The 25,853-nt window shown below is 42.1% G+C and overlaps 2 protein-coding genes across 5 annotated transcripts in view; one reads left to right on the top strand and one right to left on the bottom strand.

The window, feature by feature from the left end:
* Positions 1 to 5,461, top strand: part of mark4b (MAP/microtubule affinity-regulating kinase 4b) — a 99,762-nt gene extending 94,301 nt beyond the window's left edge. For 3 of the 4 annotated variants that reach the window (XM_080773064.1, XM_080773065.1, XM_080773063.1), the window contains one exon: positions 652 to 5,461. In XM_080773064.1, the coding sequence (XP_080629190.1) occupies positions 652 to 985 (334 nt within the window). In that variant the 3' untranslated portion in view covers positions 986 to 5,461. The remainder of the gene's footprint in view (positions 1 to 651) is intronic. The other variant, XM_080773066.1, reaches the window with a different exon arrangement.
* On the bottom strand, positions 5,196 to 10,653 carry ckmb (creatine kinase, muscle b). The gene is made up of 9 exons (XM_080773069.1): positions 10,501 to 10,653; positions 8,988 to 9,100; positions 8,303 to 8,399; positions 7,919 to 8,073; positions 7,660 to 7,792; positions 7,256 to 7,427; positions 6,795 to 6,918; positions 6,350 to 6,539; positions 5,196 to 5,813 (listed from the first exon to the last, which is right to left on the bottom strand). The coding sequence occupies exons 2-9, from the start codon at positions 9,078 to 9,080 to the stop codon at positions 5,635 to 5,637; spliced, it is 1,143 nt and encodes a 380-aa protein (XP_080629195.1). The 5' UTR covers positions 9,081 to 9,100; positions 10,501 to 10,653; the 3' UTR covers positions 5,196 to 5,634.
* Positions 10,654 to 25,853: the final 15,200 nt, after the last annotated feature.

Here is a 25,853-nt window from a genome sequence, read left to right as displayed (position 1 = left end):
CCGTAATATAACGGTAATATAGTAATATATTTTGTGTGATTGTAAGTAAGAGACAATTACCACCAAACTGTAATATAGCTGATTGAGTATCCTTACCCAAAGTTTAATTGTCTTCAGTAGATACAGCACAGAGAGTGTTAATAATATTGTCTATCACTTTGCATAACTATTTACAGAAAACAGGTACAATTTGAATTGACATGACTTTCAAGGTCACAGTGATGAATCCCTGACTATGTATTGACCTTATTCTCTCAAATTCTCAATCATACTAGGTCGTATCCCACATTGATACATATACAGTGCATTCACACCTACATTTAAAAATGGTAAATAAAATAATCAAACGCACTAATATATTATATACTAACTTGTTTCTTTCTTCTCCCCTCTCCCTAATGTGACCTACTCCACTCACTCATTTACATTTTCTCATTTATCCATCTATAAAACATTAATCTCGCCATATATTTGCTCACAATACATCAATCAATACCATCTGACCTTATGTTCTCATCTCACACACACACACACACACACACACACACACACACACACACACACACACACTCACACTCTTCCCCCTTCTTTTCGTCTTCCCCACAACTTCTCTCTTCCATTCGGCACACTCCTTTGCCTGCGTTTCTCCAGTCGCCATCTATCTGGGCATCAGAAAGCGGCCGAGCCCCGGACCCCCCGATGCGGCTGGGATGTGAGGGTACGGAGCCAACGGGACCCAGCCGAGGTGGTTCTGGCGCTGCGCGAGGCGGCCCAGGGCTGCGGATGCCAGGTCCACCTGGCGGGGCCCTTCCTTCTGTCCTGCACCCACGGTGCGGCCGGCGCCCGCGTGGCCTTCGAGGCCGAGGTCTGCCAGCTGCCCAGTGGGCCGGGCCAGAGCAGCGGCGTGCGATTCAAACGCCTGTGGGGGGCTCCACTGGCCTTCAGAGACATCGCCACCAAAGTATCCAAGGAGCTGGAGCTCTGAGGTCGGGGGAGGGTGGGGGGCAGCGAGGCCAGGCCAGGCTCTGCAGACGAGGAGTGGATCGATGATGGGGAATGAGGACGATGGGAGTGAGGAAGGATAAGGATTAAGGATGTGGAAAAACCACCACTTCTTCTTCCTCACTCCCATCCCCTCACCCTCCCCACTTCTGTGACTTAGCTGGCTTGGCCTCGCCACGCCTCCATTTAAGACCAATGGTTTGCCTGTTGATGCCACCATTAACGGACACACACGGACAGATGGATGCACAGCCAGACATGCATAGACTGTCACCGGCACACTTATGGATGAACCTTTGAACCCCTGCTTTAGAGTACGCCACCTCCTCCATAATCTGTGAACCAGAACCAGTTAAACTTATTTTTTAATGATTTCACATTTGATGACGACGATGATTATGGAGATGCTGGTGGCGATGAAGACTGATAACTTGTTGTGTCAACATGGTTATTCCTATTGTATCATATTTGTCACCATTCCTTTTTAAAGAGCTGCTATTTAAGATTTAGATTTTTTTCCCTCCTAATAGGTTTTTTTCTTTTTCTTATATGCTTCTCAAATGGGCGGTTGATTGACCCCCATTTATTTCCTTTGGTTTGCGTCAAACAGATTTTGCCACAAATATTTAAGAAGTGAGGCTGTGGTCTGACCTCCAGGCTCCAGGGGGAGACATGCAGAAATGCAGACACTTGACGGACTGAAAGAAGCTGTAGAGTAGATGGGGTGCTACAGTTTTGCCCATCACTCAGCTGACAATGCCCATTTCTCTGTTCAGTTGGACAGTTACCGTGCTTGCACATTCATACCATTTCTGGTATAGTTTTGACTCGTGTTTGGCCACCATCCTAGCTGAAATCTGTTAGTTGTACCAACCTGGCTTCTGCGTTGGTCACCGACGTTCAAAGCTGCCTAATGTCTGAGTCCTGAGCTGAGATGATTGTGAGGAGTACTGCTACTCTGAGCCATGTGTTAAGGTTAGAATGTTTTTGCTCTGATCCTGTGCTCTCCATTGTCACGTTACCTTATTCTCTTCCTCTGGAATACAGTAATAATAATGCTATTGACCCTTAAAAGCCCAGTGCCCTCACAAGTAGAGATGTATGATCTTTCACAGATCTGGCACACCTGGTTCATGTTTTCCATCTTGTGTGCATGCAGACACTGAACCAAACAGTATTTTTTTAGGGTTCATTTTATCCTACTTATGTAGCAGAGGAGTGGGGTTCAAAACATAGAACAACAGAGTGACAAAAGAGTGAAAAAACTAATCGCAATTAACTATACCATTAAGTGATGTACTTGATTTATGTTAGCTGTATTGATGCTGTAAACCCCACCACCTTGGTACTCAAGTAGTTTAAACCAAACTCTAAGTCTTGATTTATAATTCCTTGCGCGCTGGCTGTGAGTCGTGTTGTGAGCTTGTAGATCTGCTAGTTTTGGTGTGTGACACTGGCAAGCAACTAAGTATAAATCAGGCTTAAGCATTTGACTATTTGATTCAGGCATGCTCATTAGATCTGTAGAATGGGATTAACAATGCTACAAAGAGGGATGCACCTTTTATGGGAAGTGTTTTATGTTTTACTATGGAGCATACCAGGAAACAATTTATAGAGGTTTTTTTTTTAATTTAGTGGTTGCCAATTCCCACCATGTTTGTATAGTCCCTGTTACTGCCAAGTGCCAACTCCTACTATTTGGTCTGGGAAGGGAGTAGACAACCACGTATTTCCTGGATGGATGGACCTGATCCTTTTCATCCGAGTCTCACCGCGACCACAGTGACGCGTGCAGACTGCAGAGGAACAACTTCTCCCTCCCAGTTCCACTCCCTGCTGAACAGGTGCTCTGACCACCCTGTAGGAGTCACTAGTGTAGCGACAGAGAATGCAGCCCTGCTGGCTTTCCACCCAACCCGGCCAAGCCGGAGTCACCGTGGAGGAATTGAACCCCAGTCTGGTCTCCACTGTGGTTAACAGGTATTTTACCTCTTTGCCACCTGGATGTCTGAAGAACAGATTGGCATTCTAGATTTTATCCTTATCTCTCTTTTATTTATTTTTATGTGCCGGCCGGCCAGCAAGACTTGGGCATGCAATGCCAAATTCAGGACACTCATGGTCAAACTGCAAAGGCATCTGCACAAATCGACATGGTTAGGCACGCAAATCTGCCTTGATAGGCACGTGCCTATGTTCATGTTGATTTTTTTTTTTTTTTTCTACAGCAATGTAATGTTTTCATTCAATGCCCATCTGCAACTGGGTGCCTTGCTAAACAGGGTAGAGAAACCATGTAATGTTTCCTGCGTGTTTAGACAGCCTGATCTGAGAAGATCACATCAGTGCCACAACAGGTTTCTAATGTTGCTGTTCCTATGTAAACATAGTGTTTGATTACTGGTCGGATGGTTTGTTCATGTGAACTCCACTAGTCTCCTTATAGAACCACTGTTTGGACCATAATGTAGTATTGTGTTTTTTAGGATCCTGTCTTTGGACAGCAGAGCATACACCAGCGTTGAATGTCTGCATTACAAGGCCATCATACTAAGTGAGTAAAAAATACAAACCGTGATTAGTACTATTCTTGGGAAATCTGGCTTCAGTTCACAGTAGATATGCTGTAATTGTATACAACACCGTACATAGCAGTTCTCTACTTGTAGGTTTGATGGAACATGCCATCTATTTTAATTGTTCTACTATGGACTTGCAGCCAAATAACGGTCTTTTTTCTTGTCTAGAAGATCCCTTCCAAAAAAGGATTTTGTAACTACAGTTCAAATCCACTTTCTAAAGAACATTTTCTTTGCTGATATGGTAACATAACGGTAGGTTTTTGTATCAAACGTTAAACCAAAGTTCAGTTAACTACCTTTTCCTCATTTAGTTTTACACCAATGGCATCTTGCCACCAAAAAACCCCAGATGCCCTCTGATTTCTTTTTGTTGCCCAATAAATCAAACTTGGTTAATTTTATAATGAACTCATCTTTTTATGTTTTTCAGTTGCAGCAGTCAAATCCCTTTCTGAGAACTTGCTTGTTATTCACTGACCCTTAGGTTGCATTGATTGTTACACTTCTATTTTCTGGTCAACTATCTAAACCAATTGATCATGTCCCACACTCAAAAATCTTTAATTATTGAGTTCCACAACATTTGCCCTATGTTTTAAACCTTCGCTCTACAACACTAACACCATAGTCAGCCTCGAGCCTGATTTATTCTTTGCTCAACATGTTTGATAAAAACAAAGCATCAATCAGGCTGTATAAAAAACACTGTAGCCAGGCACCACCCCACCCAAATGATTGCTTGCTCGGGCTTTCATACTGCAGAGTATTTGACTGTTGACCAATCAGATTCCACTAGTACTGAATGGTATATGACTGTTAACCAATCATGCCGGTGAATGTCAAGCCATTCTAAAATGTTGAAGTATGTTCCCAGTGTGTGAGAGAGCTATATTGAACTGCTCGAAGACACTGGGTTATGTCAAGAATGTGACTTTGAATGACCTGGCTGTCTTTGGAGAACTTTCTATAATTGACTGATGCCCTCAGCTGCTCATAGGACATAGCTACTAGACAGAATTACTTATCCAAACTCTTAAATTATTCCTAATTTTGTTGCATACCATCAACTGGTATTACTTGAAGGTGAAACTACTTTTTTAAGTATGCCATTTGGAATGGAAATACATGTGTTAGCAGACTTGTATGATATACAGCAGTAAAAAACTACAATGATTTTGGTTTGCTTCATGGGACATCGCAACAGTTAGCCACCAATGTCTTAAAATGGTGACATTGACTGAGGGCTAATATTTTGCAACATTTTGTCTCACCTGGGCCCAACTTTCTGAACTGTTCCAATAGATACATACTGTTAGGGCCATGCTTAAAGAATTCACTAGAGAGTTCTTATAGTGTTTTTGAAACAGTTGCTATTATCAGTGAAACATACTTGTGGGCTGAAACTGCAGAAATGACCGACCTGCAATCCTGCATGTCTCCGAGGATATATTGTGTGAAGCAAAAATAAAGACTTTCAAATTCTTAATGTTTTCATATTCTTAGGTTTTTTCCTGGCTGTAGTTTGATATCGTAGTTTTTATTTATGTTTGCATATGGCTGTGGGCGTGCATGGCCCCAACAAGTCAAAGGAAGAAAACTGTAAATGAGTTTGTTTCATGGGGCATGTTTTAATTGTTCAATTCAATTTGTACAACCAAAACAGTTGTTCATTTAGGTGCATACACATAGCCATGACCAGACTATGCATAAGGTTGATCCCAGGATGTTACATAGGTGAATAGAATGGGAGGAAATGATAAAGGAGGAAAGATAAAATAGGAAAAGGAAAAGATAAGCTTTTAGGAAAGGAAAAGAAGACAGCTTTTAGGTTAAGAGTCATGAAAGTAAAAATTCAGGAATAAGAAAAGAAGAAGCAGAGATAAAAGTGGAGTGTCTTTCTGACGGAGTATAGTAGCCAGTCGGCAGATACCGGGAAAATAACTTATACAACGAGGCTAGATCATATAATGTATATAAAAAAGCACAGAATTATGCGACAGTGATTCAGTCAACACAACAGAGTAGAAGTCTGTCTCGTCTGTCCACTTTACTTCTGGGCGGGGATCATGCCATCGATGGCCTCTCCCTTCTCCAGCTTCTTCTCCATCTCAACCATGAGCTTGACGCCATCAACCACCATCTGGACCTGGGCCACCTCGGAGGAGCCCAGACGATCAGCGTTGGAGATGTCGAACACGCCACCCACGGAGGCAGTGTCCACACCGCCTGGAGGGAGGGAGGGAGAGAGGGAGTGCATAGGTTAGCCATCAAGAAGAACAGTGGTGGTATGTATCAGATTAACAATCTCATACGTTCTTTGCCTTTGTCCAAGTACATAAGTAGGCAACTGTACTTAAGTACAATTTTGAGAAATGTTTTACTTTACTCGAGTAGTACTTCCAATTTTCAATAATTGTACTTCCACTACATCCCAAAGCCAAATATTGTACTTTTACTCCACTACAGTTATTTGAAAATTTCATTATTAGATTTTGATTATTACAAAACATCATTTTGAAAACTTTCATTTGGACATTTTGCATATTCACTAGTTTTACTTTTGATACTAATTGTGATGCCAATACTTTTGTACATTTTGAATACCGAACTTGTACTTGTAAGAGACTTATTTTTGTTCAATTGATGCTTTTACTTAAGTAAAGCAAATGTGAGTACTTCTTCCATCACTGCTTGTGATTTGCACAGTAGCCAATAACGGATAAAAAATTAAATAAAATAAAACATTTGTTGTTTCCCTGTACCTGTGCCGCGCTTCTGCAGACGCAGTCTGCCGAGGATCTCCTCGAACTTGGCGTGCGTGCTGAGCTTTGGCAGCTTGACGTGCACTCCACCGCGCAGGCCAGTTCCCAGGTTGGATGGGCAGGTGAGAACGTATCCCAGATGCTCGTTCCACATGAAGCCGTGGTTGTGCTTCTTGAAGATCTCCTCAATCTGGCAAGAGAACATACACGGGGTGAGGATTCGTTTGTTTTTGTGTTTTGAATTTTTTAAATATCGTCACAGGAAAAGATTAAACACTGTATATACAAGGAGGGGTAGGTGATCATTTCCTCTCCCTTGGGCCTGCGGAAATGTGGACTTTCAGGCCTGTTTTAAAAGCTGCAAGCGATCTGCATTTTTTTGAGGGAGGGTGCAGGGCATTGATTTCACGCATGGGTGGTGGTATGTACATGTACATGCACATACCCTCAGCAGGCCAGTGCAGAAGCGTCTGAAGACCTCCTTCATGTTGCCACCCTTCTCCATGGAGATGACGCGGAGGTGATCCTCCTCGTTCACCCAGACAAGGAAGGACTTGCTGTCGTTGTGCCTGATCCAGAGAGAGAGTTTCCACTTCAGTTTCAAGACATTTACCATGTGCAGGACATTTAAAATATTTTAAAAGGGTATGAAACATTCTATGTGGAAAAAAGAGACAGACAGTTGCCCTCTTTTACTACATAATCGGTTTCTCATTCTCTCACAAGTTAAGGCTGGCAAATTAAGTGAAATCCTTTGCTAGCAAAATGACACATCTTTATATTTTAGATTATACTATGTCTATACTACTATGGCATAAGATATTCTGAATGACACATTTAAAGTAATCCCCCCCCCCCCCCCACACACACACAAAAATATAAGTATAATGAATATTATTGTCTCACCAGATGCCTCTGCCGTCGGGCCAGTCACGGGCCATACCAGCGCAGGTCAGCAGGGGAGACACAGGCTTGTCAAACAAGAAGTGGTCGTTGATGAGCTGGTCCTGCTCGGCGTCGGTCATACCGTTCAGGGGGTAGTACTTTCCCTTGAACTCACCCTCCAGAGAAGCCAGGGCTGAGAATCCAAACGGGAAACAAACACAAAAACACACACGCAGACAGAATTAGTCATAAATCATTTACTCTCAACGTCTGTTAACGTCTAACAAACTGCTAAATGCAGATGGCATCTTAAAAACGTGTCACCCAAAAATAAACTAAACGTATTTACTATTTAGAGCAAGAACATTATGATGTAATTCATAGATAAAGGTGTTGTTTGCAGAGTGTCGTCGTTTCGTACTCACCCTCAATGGACAGCTTCTCAATGGCTCTGCGCTCGCCACGGCTGTTGTGGGGGGGCAGGGTGTATCCCTTGATGCTACGTCCGGTACGCACACGGCTGGACAGCACGTAGGCGGGGTCCAGGTCATCTCCACCCTGGAAGCGTGAGAGAACATTAAGTTGAGTCATCATTTCACTACGACCACTGCTTAAACCTCACGTTGCCTCCAAACGGCTCATTGAGTTGTGTATATGTAATAGGATCTGATTCCGCCTCCGTACCTTCAGGTTCTCGAAGTTGAGGTCGGTGGCGTGCTTGTCGGTGGGCTTGTATCCACCATGACGGTCTGAGATGATGGGGTCGAACAGATCCTTGAAGACCTCGTAGGACTCCTCATCACCAGCAACACAGCCGACGGTCATGATGAAGGGGTGGCCTGGAGGGGACACAGATAAGTTAAAAACACCCATTAGCAACGCATGAACCACGAATATCAGCACACTTCATATTTCCTTTGTTATAGCACTTTCCTCTGGCATCATCAGTGGCATTGATGGCATTTGTTGCCTTGTCTAATGCTATAATGTCGAAGTGAAGTGACTTTATTGGTTCTTTCCGTCCTGTAATATGTGACACTAGTGTATAGTGATGATTTAGTTTCTCACCGGGGTTGTCGACACCGGTCTGGACGCAGTCGTCCAGGGTGAAGCCGCTGGGGGTTTGCTTGCTCCTCAGCTTGGAGTACAGATCCTTGGTCAGGATCTGGAGAACACATCACATCAGTGTCAGTATTAACACAGCTACATTGCATTAACCCTCCTCTGGTCCCAAGTGGTTTATAATGAATGCAACAGTAGAAAATGCAAAATTTCTTAGCTCATCTGTACATTGCAGGCAAGCTATACTAAGGAGCACATGGATCAGACATAGACTAGTGTCCAGTAATAGAAAGAGCTATGTGTGGTACAAGGATTTACATTTTATTTCAGTTTGGCAACTACAGTAGCACCAACATCCTCTTGTGAAGTGTCATGCATTCTAGAATTGGAAAAATAGTTTTGCGAGTTTTTTAGCATGTCTACAGTATGTAGTTTCTGTGCTGGGGAAAGGTAATGCCTTGCCATAACCATAACGCATAATGCTAATGGGTTTTAGCTGTCTGGTTATTGTACAGGAAGAGCTAATGCCTTGCTAAAGGGCATAATGGTTCTGGGGGGTTAAGCTCTCTGGTTCTCGTGCTGGAGGAGGCTAATGCCTTGCTAAAAGGTGCAATTGTCATGGTGGAACTATGGTACCGATCCTTGGCTGATACAATTGATGCCTGGCTAAAGTGCTTGTGTCGATCCATACCTTGGCCATGTGGTTGTTGTGCAGGGACAGATCGGGGAACTCCTCGTCCGACGCCAACTTCATCTTGTAGTCATTGTGTACGTTCTTCGCCATGGTTGCGCTTTTTACTCCGCCTGAGGAGAGTGAGGAATTGTCATCAGAACCACTATAATTGCCAAGTGTAATAAACATTCAGAAAGCTTGTCTAGCCACAGTGTAAGAGAAGTACATAAGAGTTGTTTTAAGTAACAATAGCTGGGACCAGATCCAGTAAATACCATATTTCACGTCAGATGTTTCTCCAAGAGCCTCAAGTGCCTTGTCTATGAGCCTCCTGGTGAAAACCAGACACCTTCTCACACCACTTCTCATCACTTCTCAAGCTCTGTCCACCCCTCTCACTCTCTCTCTCTTTCTTTCTTTCTTCCCCTCTCCCTCCCTCAAAGTTCACCAACACAACAGCTGTCCGTTGTTTCTCAGTGTCTCCCCTCTGTGGACCCGTCTCCCTGCCTTGCTGACAGCTGTGTGGTCTCCATTGCTCGCCTGTCTGCCTGACCACCTGTCCTGTTATTTATAGCTTGCCTTTCCATGTGTCCACATCAGAGTGTTCCTCCCACCATGAGTGCTACAGGCTTCAGCAGACAAACCGAAGCACACACTTTTCTCTCTTCCCTTTCTGCTAGAGATGCTCGATGGCTATTGTATAATCTGATTCCACAGATTATTCAATATCTGTGGAATATTCTGTGATCCCCCATACCATGGGAATCACCTATAGTTGCTCTAGAAATCATTTAGTGCATTCTAGAAGGAAATCAGATTTCTGGTACAACTGAATTGCAGTGCATTTCAGAGCTGCAAATGCTGAATCGGTCAGATTACGCATGCGCTGCACATTATGAACAGGGTGATAAACGCAACAAATGCTAGGCATACCAATTGTATCAATTTACATGTCTCTCTGCCTGACTCGCCTCCCATTTCACTCTCCCCCCTCCCATCCACCCTCTTACTGTCATGACTCTCCCTGCCACACCAAAAGGTCAGCATTGCATCTCCGGTGGTGCCAAGAGTTCCAAGACTAAATCAAGCACTCCTAAGTATGCCATGGGCTACTTCAACCTGACCTGCTGCCGTCAGCAACAACTGATAGCTGTTCACAACTGCCTTTTTTGACACTGTGCTGACATAATTTAACAGACAGACAAGATGTCCCAAACAATTCAAAGGAAACCATGCATTTTGTTGCTCTAAGTAGTCTAAGGCTGTTAGAAAAGTTGATTTGAGTAGTTCCCATTGATTTCCCATAGTTCCCACTGCAGAGAAGTCCTCAAGTGGAAAAAAAATAGAAAAGAAGAATATTTCAATGCTCCAGTGTAGAGAACACCAGTGGAGGAATGCATTTGACAAAAGAAGGAAATTCTCCGGAGGCATTGTCAAAGTTTAGTTTTTTCCATATTTCTACGGTGAAAATAAAAATAAATCATTATTCCCATTGAGTTATGGGTAGAGGCTTAGTAATAGTTTTTTTTACCTGCTCAGGAGAAAAATGAATAACAGATCCCGGGATCAGAGCCTGTTCACCAAGTGTACTGTAGGAGTTGCCCAACGCTTCCCAGTGAGTGACTGTAGGTTTTATACTCAGAACTCTGTCGCTATTGGCTTGGTCGACCCTCACATCCCTCCGTGTGATTGGTCATTGGAGCCCCTCTGTGCCTGGTTGAGTTTCTAAAAGGCAAGAACCAACACTCGAGACCAACAGCTGTGCCCCCCCCCTGGTCAACCAAGGGCCCAACCCTTCACCTTTTGCTTTTTCCCACTGATAGATGTGTTCGCAAAAAGCCAAAGGTATAATGAGACTATAACGCCCATTGACATTTAGGAGTGTGAAGATAAACACATGCATTCTCCTGTAACCAAGATGTGAGAGCAAAGGTAGAATGAGGCTACAAGACACACATTTAGGAGTGAAAAAGACTCGTGCATTGTTGTGTATCCACAGGGTTCTCATTCTCCACACAAACATACTGTAGCTCAGTAGCTGTGAATGAAATCATCATACAATTTGTCAACTTTATCTAAAGTGACTCACTCACACTACGGTAAACGCATACAGAACATCAAATGCAGAGAGCGAGTGTATAGTGCCTTAGTAATGTTGGATTATACTTATACAGTAGGTAAACCGAGAACCTAGCATCAGTCTAAACAATATAATATAAAATAACAATAATAATAATGTATATATTTTTTATATTGAAACAACATGAGTTCAAATGCACCAAAATCTGATTTATTATAATGCATGCCGCTCAGGTGTGCACTCACAATACCACTGCAATTTATAAATGACAATTTATGCAATTTATGCAAGTGCAAGATCAGAAATGAATGGCAGTAAATGCTACACAAAATGGTCACCACAATTGGTAAATTATTTAGTGGTATGCATTATCACCAACTTATCCATATCACCAACTTGTCCCCTCCCTTTCTGTATCACACATAGCTTTGTGATTGTGGCTTATATCAGGTGAAATCAACCAGGTCAAGATTCCTATACAGGATCTCCTCACTGGTCAACAAAAACACCCTGAAGACCCTAACAGGAGCCCTTGTACAAGGTTTCTTCGACTATGCATGCACCTCTTGGTACCACAGCACCTCAAAGGCCCTTAAAACAAGACTCCAGATTTCCCAAAACAAACTGGTCAGGATATACTACTTGGCCTCACTCCCCGAACCCACCTCACCCCTGCCCACTTTGACAGGCTGGAATGGCTTAGGGTTGACGACAGAGTACAGCATCTTGCAATGGGTCTGGTCCACAAGATTCAATACTCCACCAAGATACCCATGTACCTGTCTAAATACTTCCTTAATGACAACGAAGTCCACACCCACAACATCAGAGGGAGTTCAACAAACCATGTGCAACCCAGATTCGGCACAAACAAGGGACCAAATTAATTTCCACCAAAATGTGGAACGCTAAGACATGCAAATCCCTTGACTCCTTCAAAACCGCTCTCAAAGGGCACCTACGGACGGCTGCAATTCGAAACTGGCCCCCGTAAAATCTGAATCCCCCACCCACCCCTTTTCCCCCTCACTGTATATGTTTTTTTCTTGTTTTTGGCTATATAGAAGTGTATATTTGTACGTCTCTAAATGTTATGATGAATTGAACATGGTGGACTATTGTAATCAAATGTAATGCTTTATGGTGTCGTCCACAGTTAACAGTTTTGTATTGAGTTGCTCTTGAAATGTATCTGTCAGTCTATTTTAACTGCAAACGCAGATGGCCCTGTTTTATTTTTTGTTTGCACCTTATGTACAGATAGATGCATGAACACACAGACCCTGTGACACTACAGTTTGGAGAATGATAACACTTACTGGTTTACTTGTTATAGCCTTCCATGAATTAATAACCACTTTGTCTTAAGCCCTATATTGGCACGGGGCTACAGAGTACAGATCTCATTCGAGACATAACTCTCTTATGTGGCTGCTTGTGCCTAGCTGTTTGTGATCTCTGCATGCCTACCAAATGATCCATTTGGGTCTAACTCTGAGGATTCTACTGTGTATAGTAAAGAGAGAGGCAGTGAGAAACCAACAATATAAATTTCATATATTTGTCATGGAGAAGAGCTTAGTCATACGAATGTTTTGTTGGTCATTGTCAAGATTAAATTAGTCTTACTTATAATTGTTGCTTAGATTGTTTGGCAAGATTCTGCAAAAATGAACAGTCTGTTGCAAATTAATGTTTTACTTGATTTAAAAATTGGCCATTAGATATTGTGGGCAAATCATACATTATTCTCAATGAGAATATATATCAATATCAATGAGGCCATTGACAAATATTGGGAAGAAAATAAATCAAAGGCAATAACGGTTGTAATAGTGAAACAATAAAGTAATAGTTGTCAGTGACTTCAAATTTAAATGTTTCACTCTGGATAAGAGTGTCTGCTAAATGCCTCAATTGTAAACTCACATGTAAAGTACAGTAGGGATAATTGCGTGTTTTTATGTGTAATTACACCTGCATTTACATGCATGTGTGTGCACATGTGCTTCAGTGAGGCTGTATGCCACAATTTACAATTTAGGCATTTAGCAGACGCTCTGAATCCAGAGCGAATTACATTAAGCAAGAACAAAAAAGCATGGGAATACATCACATAAAAAGCATTTATCATGAAACATGCATAAGCTAAGAACGTAACAGTGGAATATCTATATAATGAAACTATACATATATACTATACTATGCTATACATATGTACTGTGACGTGCTATGACTACATACAATGCAATTATAGTGCTGTCTACATAACATGCTATAAGTCTGTATCAAATGCTATCTAAGTCTGCCAGCACAGCTTTGCCGTTAGATAAATATCTCCATGTTAGCAGACGCTCTGAATCCAGAGCGAATTACATTAAGCAAGAACAAAAAAGCATGGGAATACATCACATAAAAAGCATTTATCATGAAACATGCATAAGCTAAGAACGTAACAGTGGAATATCTATATAATGAAACTATACATATATACTATACTATGCTATACATATGTACTGTGACGTGCTATGACTACATACAATGCAATTATAGTGCTGTCTACATAACATGCTATAAGTCTGTATCAAATGCTATCTAAGTCTGCCAGCACAGCTTTGCCGTTAGATAAATATCTCCATGTCAGCCAGTCTGTCATTAAATCCCACCTCCTGGCTGAGGTCTTTCAGGTTAATGTTCCTTTGTGTCTATTTCTAGCCACTTTTTAAGACACAGCTGCCGTGCCAAGACAGATACCATACCGCCTGCTAGGCTGCTACATATATATCCAAGCAGTGTGTGGTCTATATCAGTGGTTTTCAACCCTTCATATCAAGACCCATTATTGGTTCTGCATTTGAGAACGTAAAACGTAAGAATATTTGTCGTTGGATAACATTTTGTCCACAATTCCATGCTGTATTGAACTTGGTACCATAGGATATATAACAGGCAAATGTTGAAAAAATATTCTACAGATCCATTCTCTCTAAAATGTGTAGACTTGTAAATTAAGTAATGCAGATGTTTAACAATAATGTAACTCTTGAGAGTGTAAAATGAAACCAAATGGACCCTCCTGGGTCCATTTGGTTTCATTTTATTTAGAGTTAAATCTATAAAGATCCATTTGGTTACCAACTCTCCATCATTTAGTTGGGGACCACCTAGAACCAACCTCACGGACCACTGGTGGTCCCCGGACTGGTTAGACATACCATTGGTCCGATAACGACAACCTATCTCAAATCCTCACCCTCACCCTCACCTCTCACGGGGCAGCACACCTAAACCTAACCTTAACCCTCTCCCAACCCTTAACGCACCCCTCACCAACCTTAATCCGGTCGTTTTAACGCACCCCTCACCAACCTTAATGCGGTCGTTTTAACGTTTTAACGCACCCCTCACCAACCTTAATCCAGTCGCTTAACACAATCCCTCACCAACCTTAATCCAGTCGGACCAATGCTATGTCTAACCAATGTTTACAGGGCCCCTGCCCAGTTTCCATATATGGAGCAGACCTGTTCTGACATCATTCTGATGTCTGCATAGACTCCATATCTAGGCATGCCTGACAAAGAACTCCATATATGGGCATAAAAGGGACACACACATAATATCTGGGTGGGGCATTCATTTCCAACTTGCATCGTTCCAAATAGGCCAGTGTCCAACAGGCACCGCTGTAGAGGCCCTATACGGGCACCGCTCTAGTTCTATTAAAAATCACACCCGTGTGAAGTGAGGGGTGCTAATATATTAAAGTCTAACTCATGTTGATTAGGTGATGTAATGGTGATGTAAAGCAAACAGTGCCAACACAAACATTAAATGCCATTAACAATAAAGAGACAATATGACGTGATGAGTTACAAAATGACGTAATCTTGTTTTCCCTTCATTGTCAATGGCGTTTATTCAACAAACATCAACTAAAGACAAACATCAAACCTGTATAGGAGGGGTTGCGCCCCTCAAAAATAGCAAACGTAGCCGATCGACAAGCTCAAAATGTGCCGCTTTGCTCCCTGCTTTGAGCTTGCAGATCTGCCCATGGGCATTCATTTATGAAAAAAAACGCAAAAAGTTAAAATATAGAAGGTTTCTCCCCGACAACAGCGGTATTAGTTTTTGTATCTGCAGGACAGAACAAAGGAGAACACCCTTCAGTTGCCCAATGACAAGTCATTGAATCACAGGACATTATCATCAACAGTTCTTGAATGTATTTTCGATGAGGTTGTCTGCCCACTATTTCCATAGCTCACAATTATCATTACATTGAAGTTACTGTTCTAATACCTAGAATGGCAATGTTGTGCTATTTTATTTCAGACTTCTCGCTTTCTTTGGACATATATGATCCATATTTAAAATGCAAGTATTAAAATGTCAGCCTCTTAGTCACTATTGTACAGTTGTTAGCTCAATCACCCTCATCTGTGATACAATTGACATCAGATCTGCTCTCAGACGCAAATCCACAACCACATCATGTGATAGAATAGAGATCCTTGGGGGCGGTGCAGACACACGATGGCACAGACACACGATGGCACAGACAGCAACTAGTAACCAAAGCTGCTGTTACATAAGACAGCAGGCTTTCCCACAACCTAACAAGATGTCTGGAGATTAAAATAGTTATATTGTGGGGTTTATTTTTGTATAGTTGCTAGTAATGGACAGTTGTTGTGCATCGATCTCAAAAGATACCAAGTTAAAAATATTTTTCAGAACTATTGACACATATAGAGTATAGACGACAAGGATTGTATTATTTGGTTATGTATTTTGTGTCACATAGGAGGGATATATTGCACCCTTACTGAGACAGGTGATGTGTCAGATGTATGTCAGTACCAGGGCTGTGCATTTAAATGCTAAACTTGCAGATGGTGCTGTCATTGTGATTGTAGATTGCTTATGCCCCACACCCATCCACCTGTTGCTTCTGCTTTGTGTGAGTTACCCTGGGAGGGAGGGCGGGAGGGCGGGGGTGTCTCCCAACTCTCGTGTTGTGCTGTCGGTTTTACGATGTGCAGGGACACAGGAATCAGAACTACTGATGCCATTCAGTACTGTAATCCCTGTAGGTATCTTCGCATGGTTTGGGGGAAAGCCAAATCATGCAAGGATCAATTCAGGCTCCACTCTTATCAGCTGCCTTGCAAATCTGCATAAGAGTTGAGGAATGAGTGGTCAGAACATTATATCCTATATTCTATCAGGTCCAGTTTCACAGCTGTGACCTGCCTGTCCACAAACTGCCCTTACCAAATTACAAATTAGCCTCTGACCAAGTGACCTGCATGTCCCCACATGTCCCCATCCCATAGTGTACAAATGCACAAAACTGCATGCACACACAGTAGGCATATATGTATGTATGCATGCATGTTGCAGATCATATAATGCACACTGTTGCATGCACAAACATGCATAAAGTACATACACACTGTCCTTTGCATGCATGCAAATGGACGAAAGAGAAGGGGAATTTAGGGATGTGAGGCGGAGTTGAAGAGCACGAGATAAGAAGTGTGGTGATAATGATATAAAACAAGAGGGATTATTTTATTGTTAACATAATACGAGTGTGAACATTTAAATTTGACAGGTGCAAATTTGATCCCTGTTATTTCCTGTCTACAAATCTACAGGAAGATACTTAATTTGACCCCCAATAGAGGGTATGCGCATGCTTAAAGTGAATGGCACATCGAGTGGCAAATCGAGTGGCAAAGTAACATGCAAAGTGAGTTTAACATTGTTTAATGTTGTTTAATGCAATCAGAAAGGACTTTTCTGTGTGGATGAATGGGCTGTCAAGGCCAGAAAGTAGTTTTTTGCCACTCAGTAGGCGTTCCTGCATAATTTCCGGGTTTGATGATGATGTCACGCGCATACCCTCTATTGCATAATCCATGTTCTATTTGTGTTAAACCCTCTATTCTTAGTAAAACTGACCCTAGTTGCAACCTTTTTCCCGCCTACAATATAGAGGGTATGCGCGTGTCATCATCTTACCCAGAAGTTATGTGCGAACGCCTACTGAGTGGCAAAAAACTACATTCTGGCCTTCACAGCGGCCCATACATCCAAACAGAAAGGTCCTATCTGCTTGCATCAAACAACGTTAAACTCACTTTGCCACTGGATTTGCCTCTCACTTTATGCATGTGCATACCCTCTATTGCGATGCGTTGTGAGCTTGTAGATTAGCTATTTTTGGGGACCCCCCCCCCCAGAATAGGCATGCTGGGGTTCAAGTGGTTAAGTGTTCTTTAAAATGGCTCCACCCCTTTACTTCTGACACACACACACACACACACACACACACACACACACACACACACACACACACACACACACACACACACACACACATGCACGCACGCACACACAAAAAAGCTCCCAATCAAATTCATGCATTCATAAGGAAGGAAGGTGATGTTTTATTGTTTAATCCATGTCATATATTTCACAAGGATTCACCTGATTTGTCCAACATAACTGATAGTTGTACAATTTGTACATTAGCTGCACCTTGTTGGCCGTGTGTGTGTGTGTGTGTGTGTGTGTGTGTGTCCTCTGCTCATTCAAACCAGTTAGCACTCTGGGTCATATGGTCTGGCATATGTCCAGTCTCCCAGATTAGAGTGTCACTCTATCCCTCCCTATTCACCCTTAGGGGGCCACACGGCCCCATGGACTCCCTCGGCCGCCCAGAGGCAGCACCCAGTGAGGACACTTATGTAAACAGGAACAAGGCGTGGTCACATCGACGGTACCAATAGAGAGGGAGACGAGGTGCGACATTCTTCTGATCTCTATTATCTGCCACTATAGTGCTAATGTAGGGCTCCACCAAAGAGTTATATGGGCTCCACTTGTTGCTGTCGGAGGGCAGGGTGACCTGTGAGAGTGAGAGGTGAAATTAGAATAGATAACTGGAGTGATTCAAAAGTCAATTAAGAGACGAGAGTGAATGGTGCTGAAACCTAAATGAATTAATCGATATCACATACTATACATCCTCATATGCTCAGGATATAGCGCATACATACAGTATGCATAAATGCAGTAGGCTACATACAGTATGCGTACATGTCATGTAGTATACATACAGTATGCACATGCAGTAGCTAGGCTACAGACATACATGTACTATGTATGTATGTATCTTAGAGAGCATTTCATGTAGACTTTTATCATTTTATGTAAACATAAATAGCACTATATAGTATATATATTATATATGCATAGTTTCATTATATAGATATTCCACTGTTACGTTCTTAGCTTACTTATGATTCATAATAACTACTTATATACTTGTATATGATGTATTGCCATGCTTTTTTTTCCTTCTTGATTAATGTAAATCGCTCTGGATTAAGATTGTCTGCTAAAATGCCTAAATTGTACATACAGTATGCATAGTATGCATTTCCCAAAGATAGTGAGCACACACACAGTCCCCTGGCACCTCAGGAGCTGCTTTAGGTTTTGGTGCTGTGTTCAAGGGCACATCAGCAGTATGCTATGCACCATCAGGGTGATCTCTACAAAATTGGTGAATAATGAACAAAAAAAGTGAATACCTGCACTATATGATTCTTGCTTCCAGGCAAAGACTCGCATTCACTAGTTAGTTAGATTTACTTGAGGGTAGATTCAGTGTGTGGGTATACGTTTTCCTTTTGTTGACGGATGCTGATATTCTTATCCACAAGTGCAACTACAGATAACGAACATTACAAGTAATTAAAGGTAGAGTCAGTGATTTCACTTAATTCAAATATCACTTATTTTTTTGTTTTGTTGTGATAATCCTCTCTACTATAGAGTGTGCTGACCATATAAGGAGTTCCTCCCTGTCCCCAGTTAACCCCTGGGGGTCAAAAAACCTTAGGTGTCGTTTTTGTTCTCTATCCTGATTGGATGAAAGCTTGTGTCCCAAGGCAAAAACGAAACCTAAGGGTTTTTGACTGAAATCACTGACACCCCCTTTAATAGTACACATGCAATTGATAAACTCAAACGTCTCTGAGCCCTGAGATAATGCACAAATGTGAGAAGTGTGTACACAGTGCATGCTTTTATGTCTTTGGCAGGGGGTTCCCCTGATGAGGGCATTCCCCCATGACAAGGTGGGATCCGTGGTGGGGCGCAGAAGAAGAGAGGAAGGGAAAGGATGAGAGAGAGGGATTTCAGGGGGAGGAAGCCTTTGCAGCAGCTGTTGCTATTGAGGGTTTGACTGCAGTTCGTAAGGTTTGCATGTGTGTGAGTTCTAGCACATGCGAGAGGTAATTTCTTTACAATGACATTTTGCAACGCATGTCTGCAGTCAGTGCTTGTTTATGGCTAAAATGCACCTGTTATGCTGTGACTTAAATTGAAATATGACTCGGTTATAACAAGTTAGGCTACATCTTCACTATTTATTCTCCTTCACCTACTGACAGACAAAAGCAGGGTATTAGTGGGGATCAGTGAAACTCATTGGGTGTTAACAACACAATGATAATCTAATTTTAGCCTGACCAAGGCAATATCATGTAAAAGCATGCTTGTCCTTAGGAGTGTCAATGAAGACAATCCATGTACCCATAGTGTGATTACTTTCATTATTTGAAAAGGTGTGTTTTTGATTGATTGCATAATTTATTACAGTTTGCAAATAGTTAAAAAAGGTACGATTTTACAATGATGCTAAAAGCAGAACAATCATAATAGCTGTGGACATTTACATCAAAACGTTTTCTAACTTGACTAAAAATGTGTCCATGCAGCCCAGAAATCAAATGTTACTTTTCCATGACCGTAAAATCTGCTTATTATTATTCCTATTAATTGTCTGTATTTATGCATTATGCATATCTGTATGTCCAATTTAATTTTACTTTATTTATTAAACAATACAAGTAATCAAAAAACACTATGCATTTCTGTAATTATTTTCAGTGTCCTGTCCTACAAGCCACAAGGAGAGGATGGGGTACTATGCATAATGTATACATAAATTCACACGTTGTAGTAGCAGTTGTATGCTATTTTATTTTGTAAAGGTTTAGACAGTTTTCCAAAAAATAAAATCCCCTTCAGTTTAGGATTTTTATTTTATTTATTTTTGTAACCCATTTTTCACCCCTGTGTCAATTATCCTGGGCTCTACACACCCCTCCACCAACCTGGGGTGAGCAACGGACTTGAACTCATGCTTCCTTCATGCATGAGTGTCCAAATCGCTCCTTTACACCTGACAGGGGGGAGTTTCCCTGGTTGGACGTAGCGCATGGAAGGAACTTATTGTTAGTATTGAGGGAACATTCTGTAGGGCTTTTTCAGAACCCATATTTAGAAGAGACAGAAGGGACAAGCTCTAGTGTTGTCTGTGGAGGAACTGACACAAAGCCATGAAATGTGTCAATATGTTTACTGTATATACTTCAATCACACACCCAAATGTGTCGAAATTAAACTAGATTGGCAGACCGACAAATTTGACATGTGATGGAGGTGTTACTTGAAACACTACCTGTCAAAACACATTTGCAATTCATAGAGAAAAGGGGGACGTGATAACAACTTCGTCACTTGAAATGCCTGTTAATAAAGCTCAAATAATAAAACTTCAAATCCCAAAGCTGTGCTTTAAATGTCTGACATGCGCGAGATGCGTGACCACAGGAAGTTTGAGGCGGTTCTCACACCTTCTTTGGAAGTCACACATGACCTGGAACCTGGACTGGCTTTGTCAGACATACAACTCCAGTGCCAGAGCAGGGAAAAAACATGTTAGAGCCCGCAAATAGACCCACTGGGCATTTTGTAAGATGATTCTGTCAACCAGTGTCCGTGCCATGTTACATATTATGTCACACACTCACACAAGCATAAAGCATGCAGGCCTGTATGTGGTGATATAGTGATCTTTTATTCTGTTAATAAAAAAAAAATATATTATTCTGCAAGGCATAGTGTTGGTTGGTTGTTATAGGCATTATTGTTAGCATTCTAAGTCAGTCTATCCATTGTCATGTGTGGACAAGACACGATTACTGTAGAGTTGAGAGACGAAGAACCATTTAAATCCATAATTTATCCTGATCCCTCCTCCAACCCTCCCATCTCTCCTGACCTCTCCTGACCCAAACCTCAATGGCAAACAGTTGCCCGGAAGTGAAACAAAAACAAATTCATAGTTCCACATCCACACACAGTAATCATTGTATAACATTGTTACATCTATGCACATGGTTGCTTGTCTTCTCTGTTCTCCGTTTATTCCCAAATGCCTGTCATGCACTGGCACAATCCCCTATATCACTCATTATTGACCTGCGGTGGCCAACCAGAACCCACCTTCCTATTTGAAACATCGCTGCACTTCCCGGTCGATCTCTGTCTCTCTTTGTTCCTGAGCTTGCTGTGATTAGTCTGCTGTACCACCCCAAGGGGTTTATGCACCACGACCAGACCTCCCACAAGTCAACCATAAGTAATACACAGTCAAATCCTCATTGTTAATTGAACTATGATGGTGTATACAAATGTAACCCGGCTATCGGGTTACATTGATACACTCGGAGGTACAACTTAGGTACAAAACTTAAACACGTCTTACAGGTTTGGGAGTTATGGGTAACCTGTGAGCTTGTACTACAGCAGTAAGGACTGGAGTAACATGGGGTTATTGAGGTGTATGGGGGGAGAGGAACCCCCAGGTTGCTATGTTTAGTACAGTTCATTACCAGGTTCTCCAATCTCCAACGCCAGCTCGCCCGATTGAATTGCATCGAGTCAGCTGTCAGACTAGGATCCTCCTCCCTTACCTCCATTCCATCCATCCGCTCATCCACCTTTATGTGCCCTAGCTGTGACTAGTGAATAGGTTTTTAAGTGGTGCAAACCACTTCCTTAAGTGAGTATGTGTGTGGGTCCCTGCCTGGCTGGCTGCCTGGCTGGCTGGGTATGTGTGAGCACGAAAACAGCATGGTTGTAACTCTGTCATTTCTCAACCTTTTCGGACGCTGGGCAGCTTGCCGGAATCGGGCCGGCACCCTGGGTGCGTTCCTGTGGGTCTGAACCCCCCCCCCCCGGGGACCCACACACAGAGTTGCAACACTTACTTCACACGGGTGTGATTTTTTTAGTTGTTTTGTTTTTGAAGAATGGACTCTCTGTTATCCTATGGTATTATAGGTATTATTTTTCTTTACTGGGGCTGCAGGATATACAGTTGTGTTGTTGCATAAAAGTTCAAACCACAACCTTTCAGCCATAGACAATGAGCACTCATGTTCATTGTGGTTCTTTTTTTATTATCACTGTTAGTTTTTTGTGACGAATTTCCAATGCCAACAACTAGAACACTATTACATTAAATCTACACATGCATAGCTGAGAACCTGACAGATTGTACTGTAGCTGTGTGCGTGTCTGTGCATAGCTACTGTGTGTTGTTGCGTAATCCTTTGACCGTGTGTGCATACTGTAGTGTACCGTACTGTCTCATGTTCCCCATGAGATAATGGCAACTATGAACTCCTGTGTTCTTATTAAACCCACCCCCATCCATTTGCACGCACGTCATCCCATTCCTCCCTAGTATGTTGGGTGTCTGGCATTGCCAGTGTAAAACGTTATCACCATTCCTGTCCCCCCTCCCTGTGCTGCTTAACACCTGCTCATCACACTCCCCAAAAAGCCACACCCCCTCCTTTCATAATGCCATTGACCACTGGTTCTCAACATGGGGTCCTGGGATCCCCAAGGGTCCTTGTGGGGGTCCCAGAGTTGTCATTAATTGTAGTCAATATTTAATAGGCTGCTAATGGTTTGGGTGCATATGAATATATATCATTCATGATCATCAGACTGGACAAAAATGTAACTAAACCATTTAAAAAAAAACAATTTAAACTGAAAATGAAAACATGAAGTCAAAATGAAATAAAAACAAATCAGTCAGTGTCTCTGATGTACAGTTTACAGTGCAATAGATCATCTGATAATCCAAGAGCATGATTGATTATACATACTGATATTGCGACGATACTGTTATTTTTAACACTGCTGCTGCACTGATAGGTAGTGACAGTAAGACTTGATTTATACATGGTTGTGTGCCAGTGTCAAGCACTGCACATACAGTAGGCCTATCAGATCTACAAGCCCACAATGCATGGCGCTGTAACGTGTTGTGCAAGTATAATGGTGTCACTAGAGACTGCCGCAATCATCAGAACCCCTTGCACCGAAGTAAACACACCGCTGTGATTCATGTTTTCATGGTCAGTTGTAATAAATGTGTTTAAGAGTTTGAATGTCAGATCACCTCTCTGCATATGGAAGAAATTAAGAGTGCATCAGATGGATAATGACATTTTCTTGTCACTCTTATCATTCATTTATTTAGATTTGTTTTTTCTGACTTTATTGATAGTTAGTGGTAGAGCAACAGGAAACTGGGAGAGAGCATAGGAGTGACATGCAGCAAATTGTCCTCTTGGCCTAGGAATCGAACCAGGGCCTGGTGCCAGGCCTTATAGCCCGCATGGCATGCACCCCAACTATTCAGCTATTTGGTCACTCTGTCATTGGTTCATTCATTCATTTATTGAGATACTCTTTGGCAACTGGTTCACAGAATCACAATAACATGTATTGTCACATCACAGGTTTACAGGTGTTTACAGGGGGGCAAGGAGAAGGGAAAGAGATCAATAAAAGCAACAGCAACAATTCATATAAATATTAAATACATATTTACACATTGTTTGTTACACATGAGTCCTGGGGGTAACGCATTGAAGGGAAAGAGACATAAGAATCATTAGCTAGTAAAATGTATATGAAATAGTTTTGACTCAAGCTAAAACCCAACCCTTCTGCAGTACGGTACTGTTCTTCTGTGCACACTCTGTTCTGTTCACACTCCCAAAACAAAACATGGTCCTATAGGAACCTTACTATCTGACCCCATGATTGACCCCAATGTCCCCTAGATGGGAACAGCGGTACACCCTAAACGACACTGATATGGACCACGTACTATCTCAAATAGCTTAGCTTCCCTTATATGGTTTGTTCCCGCTAGTCTGTAGATCCCAGTCACTTGCTGGTGCTACTCTAAAGTCCCAACAGCTGTCGCAATCCATCAAGTTACTCGTATAACTGTCTGTCTGCCACTATGTGCCTGCAAGAGCACTAGCAATTGTGCATGCACAAGTGTGCACAACTATATGTGCGCACACACACAGACACACACGCGCACACACACACACACCTTTATTTGCATTCACATTTAACAAGAAATTCTTGAACACAAACAACAGTGCACGCATGCACGCACGAACGCATGCACGCACACACACACACACACACACACACACACACACACACACACACACACACACACACACACACACACACACACACACACTTGACAGACCCACTTGGCTAGTTGCTCTCTGTCTCCCCCTCTCTAAATTATCCACTCATTGTTTCTGATAGTAAAAAGCCTACTCTTTTTTCACCTTTCCCTCTCCTCTCAGGATAGTAGTGCAGAAACAAGGATTTATGATTCCTACAATAAGCAGGGCTTAAAGCCAAAAAGAATCCCAAGACTGATTTTTTTTTTGCAAATCTATTCTGCACTCATTAAAGAACCCCTATGAAATCCTCAGGACTGAAATCTGTCCCCAGGACTGAGAACTTTAAGCTCTGAGTAAGGAGTATCTTTTGAATCATAGATTAGAACAATCTGACCCACAAAATGGAAATCATTGTGTTGTATTTTATTTTAGCTAACCTCTTAATCTCTTAGAGGGTATGCATGCATCATCATCATACCCGGCAGTTATACGAGAACGCCTACTTTGTGGCAAAAAACTACTTTCTGGCCTTGACAGCCCACATCCAAAAAGAACAGTCCTATATGATTACATTAAACGACGTTAAACAACGTTAAACTCACTTTGCAATTCACTTTGCCACTCGATTTGCCACTCACTTTATGCATGTGATTGATGAACATTATGACATATACTGTCAATCACAACACGGAAAGTTAGAGCAGGAGAGAGAGCAAGATTGAAAGAGATGAGGGATGGAGAGATATGGAGACAGTGATAGAGAGAGGGAGACAGTGATAGAGAGAGGGAGACACGCAGTGTGTGTAATTGTGTATATCTGACACCATGCACCACATCACAGCACCATAATCTCTACTACAATTAGTCAGAGGAGAGAAAGAGAGAGAGACACAGAGAGAGGCTGTTCAGGTCAAGGCAAAGCCCATGTCTGATTAACACCATCTGTATTTATAGATGTGACAACACACCCTGTACCTACTGTATGACGCCTGCACACATACGGTTAAGTTCCCATGGTGGCAAGTTTACATACCATGTATATATCATGTCGTGTTCGTGTTGCAGCATCATGGTGATTTTTAATAAAATAGTCCTTATCTGGGTACAATTAAGGCGCTATGGTGCTGAAACAGCTTTCCTCCTGGCTGGGGGTTGGGGTGGGCTTTAAGCCTGGTCATAGCCCAATTGCATACCGTTATATAGGCTACTTTATACTAGAAATTGTACTTTTATAAGATGAATATTGTGACCTTTACTTAAGTATTTGTGTACTTTTGTACATGGCCCTTTCATGATTGCTGAGTCGATCCTCAGCCCAGTGGCCTTGTTAGACTATAGTGTCCCACCTGAGATTGTGAGGTCAGGGTTCAATCTGGGACATGCCTAAGACTATAGACAAGTTCGAGCTTGTAGGTC

The sequence above is a fragment of the Protomyctophum bolini genome (assembly GCF_963924005.1).
Source record: "Protomyctophum bolini genome assembly, chromosome: 9".
In the NCBI taxonomy this organism is placed as follows: Eukaryota; Metazoa; Chordata; class Actinopteri; order Myctophiformes; family Myctophidae; genus Protomyctophum; species Protomyctophum bolini.
Note: the sequence above shows the minus strand (reverse complement) of the source record. Positions and strands in the feature narration are given on the sequence as shown.

Excerpts from the sequence above, each read along its gene's own strand:
- ckmb (XM_080773069.1), bottom strand. The coding sequence starts at position 9,080 with ATGGCGAAGAACGTACACAATGACTACAAGATGAAGTTGGCGTCGGAC. Across the intron at positions 7,428-7,659 it reads TGAGAAGCTGTCCATTGAGG|CCCTGGCTTCTCTGGAGGGT; the intron begins GTGAGTACGAAA and ends TTGGATTCTCAG. Across the intron at positions 5,814-6,349 it reads TCTGCAGAAGCGCGGCACAG|GCGGTGTGGACACTGCCTCC; the intron begins GTACAGGGAAAC and ends CCCTCCCTCCAG.